Source organism: Pantherophis guttatus, chromosome 3 (genome assembly GCF_059756535.1).
Source record: "Pantherophis guttatus breed Tessera chromosome 3, ASM5975653v1, whole genome shotgun sequence".
NCBI classification, from domain to species: domain Eukaryota; kingdom Metazoa; phylum Chordata; class Lepidosauria; order Squamata; family Colubridae; genus Pantherophis; species Pantherophis guttatus.
Genome location: NC_142065.1, coordinates 81,337,571 through 81,343,570, shown reverse-complemented (window position 1 = coordinate 81,343,570; position 6,000 = coordinate 81,337,571). Strand labels below are relative to the sequence as shown.

Here is a 6,000-nt window from a genome sequence, read left to right as displayed (position 1 = left end):
TTGGCTGATATATTAACTATATCCAATATTGACCATTGACCCGCATGACACTCTGGTTACAAAGGATTGATTGCTGTTATCTAGAGGTACAGGGTTGCTCAAAAGTTTGTGAACTCAAGTCAAAGTATAGTTTTGACAGTTTCTCCATTTCAGCTGGAATGTATTAATATTGTACATAACTATTTGTAGGGCGCTCTAGAACTTTGTAAATCTCCTAAGATTTTATTTGAATAGGTTCCTTTCATTCAAGCTAAAGATTGAGAGTGTGTGCGCACGCAGGCACATGCACCTTTTAGGAAAGAGATTTAAGATGCAAAAGGAGAGATCTATAACTTGAAAGGACAATAAAAATATGTATATTTTATCAAGGTCAGATTTGAAATTTCATTTGCATTGCTTTCTTTATTCTGGAGCTCATGTTTGCATGTACACCATTCCTGATGTAATATTTTCCTACATAAAGTTATCATGGCTAAGCTCTTCTATTCAGTTCTAAGGACACAAGCCAATTTTGCTCTTGCATTCTTCCAAGAGTAATCTTTAAGACTTGTTTCTACTGAAAATTTAAATTTAGGACTTTGTAATATGTGTGGGTGCAGCACATGAAAGTAAATCATTCATGGACATTTCAACAAATCAAATGACATTTTAAAAATAGAAATCCTGCCTCGTGGCTTTTCTTAATGTAAAAAGAATCCTTTATTACCAGGGGTTCTCAACCTGTGGTCTGTGAATCCGGGGTGGGATGGGGGCAATGTCATCACAGGGGGTCTACAAAGACTTGGAAGAAATATTATGATCTAAATCTTAAGTTTTCGAGGTCTGTTGCCACAAAAAGTATTTAAAGGGGGTCCATGGTGAAGAAAAGGTCAAGAACGACTGCTTTAGACCAAAGTTCAATAGTAAAATATGCAAAGTTTAAGATAAAATCATAAATAGTGGGGGTCAAGTAGTTTTTATTTATATTAAAAGGGGTCAAGTGTGCATTCACCCAACTAAAAAGCACTAATTTTTGTCCTCAGCGCTTTTTCCTTTTTTACAGACAACAGAAAATAACAGCACTTTTGGAATGTAACAGTTGCTAAGAAAATCTAAAAGAAACACAATCAAGGACAACTGACCAATAAATTTATCTTGAGATGCTCCGTATAAACAGATATGAATACTGATCAAAGCTGTGAAGATATGTGTAAAGACGCTATTAATTAGTTTTAAATGACAATTTACATTTTAGATTACACTAGAAAACTAATGTACTGTTTTTCAGAGCAAACATTTACATATTGTAAATGAAAAAGGCCCTATTGTTTAATAGGCTAAATTTTGCTGAGTCTACAATTAAAACTGGACATCATGGCTTCTAAAATGTTTTATTGTTACAAACAAGATTTCATCACACACACAAAAAAACCTACAAGTCATAACATGTACTTTACAATGAGTGATACAGTCCAGGAGACAGGCACACTCACAACATAATTCTATATTTAGTAGGCTTCTAGAACTATTTACCCTGCATTTAGTTAAAACGCTTTGTGGTGAAATGATTTAAACTTACTACTTTCTTTATTTATGTATCCAAATCTTAACATCAAGGGGAAAAAAAATCCAATGTTCACAAGATACGCAATATAGTAAGTTCTAACAGTGAGATCACTAGAAAGGTTCTATTAAAAACGGGTTTACTTCCATTTTTAAGCAAAAGTGGAAGTAGATTACAGAGCGACTTCTTCAAATGAAGTACATGCAGAGGGTTGAGGATAATAGTCTTGTTGTAATTGCTAATAAATTTTACAATGAGCCATATGAACAGAAAAGTAAAAGTAGGACTTCCCTCTGCTTGTGCAAAATGTTTTGCATTTAATTATCTTCCGTTTGGTCAAGAGTGAAGTCAGTCTGTTCTTCTGGTTCTTCTTCTGCTTCTTCCTCCTCTTCTTCCCCTTCTGCCTCCTCTTCTTCCTCCTCTTCTGCAGGTTCATTTGCCTTTTCTTCTTCTTCTTCTGCCTGCTGTTCTGCACTTTGATCAGTGACTTCAAATGGATTTTCACCCTAATGTTAATCAGAAACAAACTCTGTTCACTGAAATATGTACAGACAGAAACAAAAAAAAATTTAATCTAAAATTGGATTCCCAATTCCCAATTCATGGTGAAAACAAGCTTCATTATTTACTTATACAATTTATATGTCCATCTACTGTACTTCACACGGTGGCTAAAAATATTTAAAATCAAAATGCAAATAACATAAAACCACAATTACATTTCATGCTGTATCTTCTCAATTTTGTTCCACTAAATTTGGACTACTTTAAAATCAAGAACATATAATAAGCATAATTCATATACCTATCATAAATGGTCTATTTTCAGTGTTGTTTGTAATTCATTCAAACCAACCACACATTTTTAACTGATATACTGTACAGTATATTTCCAACCACTTCTTTCCAATGGCTTATTTTTTTAATCTGGAATACCTAGAAATTGCAATACAACTCAGTGCAGAACTCAAAAATTCTAGTGCCATTATTACTGAAATTAAGTGCATTACTTGCAGAAACAATACACTGAGTAGGGCAGAAACTCAGTAGACTCAGCACAACTATATTTCCTTATCTAGTTCTTCTGGACAGTTCAACTAGATGGACATAAAATCCAGACACTGTAACAGTGTAGCTTAACAGCAGCAATCAAAGATTCAGAAGGACAAATTTGACAATTCCATTGTACTTCCTAGATCAAACATCATGAAGCATATTGAATGGTGAAAGTATAATATTGTCCTTTATTTACATGATAAACTTAAATTCTAGAATAATCCAGTTTGAAAATAGCAAATAGGAGTTTTCTGTTGGAAGTCACTATTGTTTAATGTGCATTTATTTAAATAATTTATATGACTGCCCATCTTGCAACAGTGACGGGGCAGCATGCAATAATTAAAACCAAAACTAGCCAATAAACCTGTCATCAAGTTGTTAAACTATCTGGTGTATTTTGAAAAGATATACTGGGGGAAGAAAAGCAGCAAAACAATTACTTTTCAATGCCATAAAGACAGCAAAATGCATTTTGGTTCATTCAGATATATTCACTTTTTATGAGCTAGCTCTCAACTAGTATAATGAAAAGAATGATCAGCATTTTTGTGTTAAGATTTAATTACGTCATTTGTAACTTTCTTGGTTTTTTCTGTTTGTTTTCCTGCTTGTCTTTGGCTTCTTTTCCTTTTATCATATATTAAAATTATTCTAAAACAAATTTTTAAAAAATATATTTGAAGCAGCAACTGACACATGCAATTTTAAAACTTGCAGAATTATTCTGAAGAAGCTTCTTGGATGAGAAGCAAAACATCTTCAAAGAAAAACCAGAAAGTTCAGTTGCCTCTGGAAAAAAAGCACCTTTGGGACAATTATGCAACGTACTTATCCCTAAACTGAAAGTCAGGCATTATGCTTGCTTCAGTAATATTTTAACATAAAATATATACTAATTTAATGTATAAATATATTCAGTGGATTAATCTATTACAGAAAGCTACACTTTCAGCAACATCAAATGTAGTTTGGGATTTGTTAAATTCGAAGAAATTAATTTCATATGAATTTTAAACATTGCTGTTGCTACTGCTGGTAAAATTAATCCATATTGCAAACTTACCTTGACATAACGTTCATACCGTGCCTTCACTATGGGGTTATTCAAAATACTGGTAGCTGTTAGGACACTCTCTCTTTTAATTTGTTCTTTGTAAGTCTGCAAATATTCCAAAGGAACATTCAAAAAATATCACAACAAAAGTTGAGTTAGCCAGATATACCAAATTGTCACTGAAGAAAACAATCATCTCAAAAAAAGTTGAATTCTTACTAATTCTTGTAAATTTAAATATCTGTCAGTACCATCTATACTGAAGCTGATCAAGCAGGGACCACAGCTCATTACCAAACTAATTCTATGGAATTTCCACAGTGTTGAAAAGTGGGAAAGGCCTGTTACAGAACTGAACTTGAAAGATCAGGGCTGCAAACAGGCCTTAGATGTTGTTAAGCAGCTACAGTGTTTAGACTGATAGAAAAGGAAAAAAAAGAAACAAATATGTATGCATAGTTTCACTAACTGATTTTCACATATTGTTAGAATCTGAATTAAACATGACTTTACTTTAAAGGTATGTTCTGACAAGCCCTGAGACCTTGAAACCAATTTGAAGAAGGAAAGAAGTGGGTACTTCTTTTAAAACTGCATCCTACTCGTTATACGAACTTTCTCTTTTAACCACATCTCTTTCTACCCAATCTTGTCCATATGCAGCTATGACAAACTTAATAAGAACTAAAGAATTGTGTGAACCTGTGCTCTAAAAAAAAGTGGGCAGTTTCTCCTCATTCAAGAGTTCTAATTCCCAGCCACCCTACACAAACAATGTGTGCAAAATCATTACAAAACGAATGGTGATTGGCACTAAAATATATACTTCTGGGAATCTTACTTACCCTGACCCAAATGCCTGGAGACAAATACCGGCTTTCACCTGCCTTTCTAATGACTACAGGGCTGGGGCCGATCATATATTGGGAGAAGGGCGTATCATTCCAAAGGGCAGGGACAGCTGCTAAAAAGACACCACTTGAGTCTCACAAGATGACAGTTTCCAAGAAGAAACCTGAGCGCGGCCTTCCTGTTGGAGTGTATGGGACAGGTAGAAGGTGGCCTCACACATAAACCAGTCAAATGCTTATAGGGTTTTACAGGAGATAACCAACACCTTGAAATACATCTGGAATCTATAGAGACTTTGTGATATGGATACAATGGAATGGACTAACTGACGCTTCCAGGTTTTCAAGGGCAGTTCTATATAGAGGACTTAAATTGCAATAATCCAATTAGGAGAAGACTAAATGTGAATGACCATAAGTAAATCCCCTGCCCCTTAATCCATGAACAAGTGCAACTGGGACACAGAGTGAAATTTTGCAGTCACATTTCAGTCCAGGAAGCCCCTCAAATTGTACACTAATCCAAGCAGGGTAGTAAAACCCTGTCCAGAGTCAAAGATGAACTCTTTCCAGCTCCAGGCCCCATGAAGTCCAAAACCCACATCTAGATCCTCAGAGCTTAGAGAAACCAGAACCAATCAGTGACAATTTCACTTGAGTGACCAGGCTCAGAAATACACGACTATCAACAAACTGGTACTGTATTCTGTGCTGACAAATTAGTAAATCTAGCACTTTGTGTAGAAATTAAAAAGGAAATAGTTCTGAGGCATCCTGCAAAGTAGGGGTCTAGGATTAGATCACTTCCCCCGCCAACCATCAATAACTACAACAATCTCTGAAGAAAGAGAACTACCACAAAACAGTGGCCCCAACTCCCAGCATCTTTCATCCTTGAAAGAAAAGAAAAACTAAGCATCTTTGTACAAATGTTATTTTTTACCAGTTCCCATAAATTTGACAAACAGAGCAACATAAAATAAGATTTGCTTTTCAAACAAAGAGGTAATCAAGGGAAAGTAATATAGTAATCTATATCGTATATATTTTCTGATTACTTTGCACAGTGGGATAAATTATGCTAATATTTCATATAGTCATCAAGGGTCTTCGTAAAGAACTGAGAAATGGCCAGACTATATATCTCTAGGCACCTGCAACTCTACTGAAATTGAACTGAGTACATATATTTTACCTGTTTTCCTTTTGCATGTTCTGGAGACTTTAAATGCTGCTGAACAGAACTGTGTAGTGCAGGAACATAGACGCTGCATGCAGAGCAAAGGACAGTCTCAACTTTCATCATATGATCATCAGCCGTAACACCTAGTAAAGACATAACAGATGTCTGAGATTTGGTCAAAAAGAAAACAGTGGGGATTCAATATATAAAAAAGAAGCAATACAGATTTTGCAACGTTAAAAAGGAGACAACCATATGGGGAACATTTCCAAGTATTCAATTACTGCATAATATAAAAAAAGGGGGAGTA

The 6,000-nt window shown here is 34.8% G+C and overlaps 1 protein-coding gene across 15 annotated transcripts in view; it reads right to left on the bottom strand.

Annotated features, from left to right (window-relative positions):
- Positions 1–1,354: 1,354 nt before the first annotated feature.
- ZNF326 (zinc finger protein 326) overlaps positions 1,355–6,000 on the bottom strand; it is a 31,758-nt gene continuing 27,112 nt past the window's right edge. For all 15 annotated transcript variants that reach the window (XM_034437193.3, XM_034437194.3, XM_034437186.3 and 12 more), the window contains 3 exons: positions 5,703–5,833; positions 3,666–3,761; positions 1,355–2,049 (listed from right to left, as the gene is read on the bottom strand). In XM_034437193.3, the coding sequence (XP_034293084.1) occupies positions 1,861–2,049; positions 3,666–3,761; positions 5,703–5,833 (416 nt within the window). In that variant the 3' untranslated portion in view covers positions 1,355–1,860. The remainder of the gene's footprint in view (positions 2,050–3,665; positions 3,762–5,702; positions 5,834–6,000) is intronic.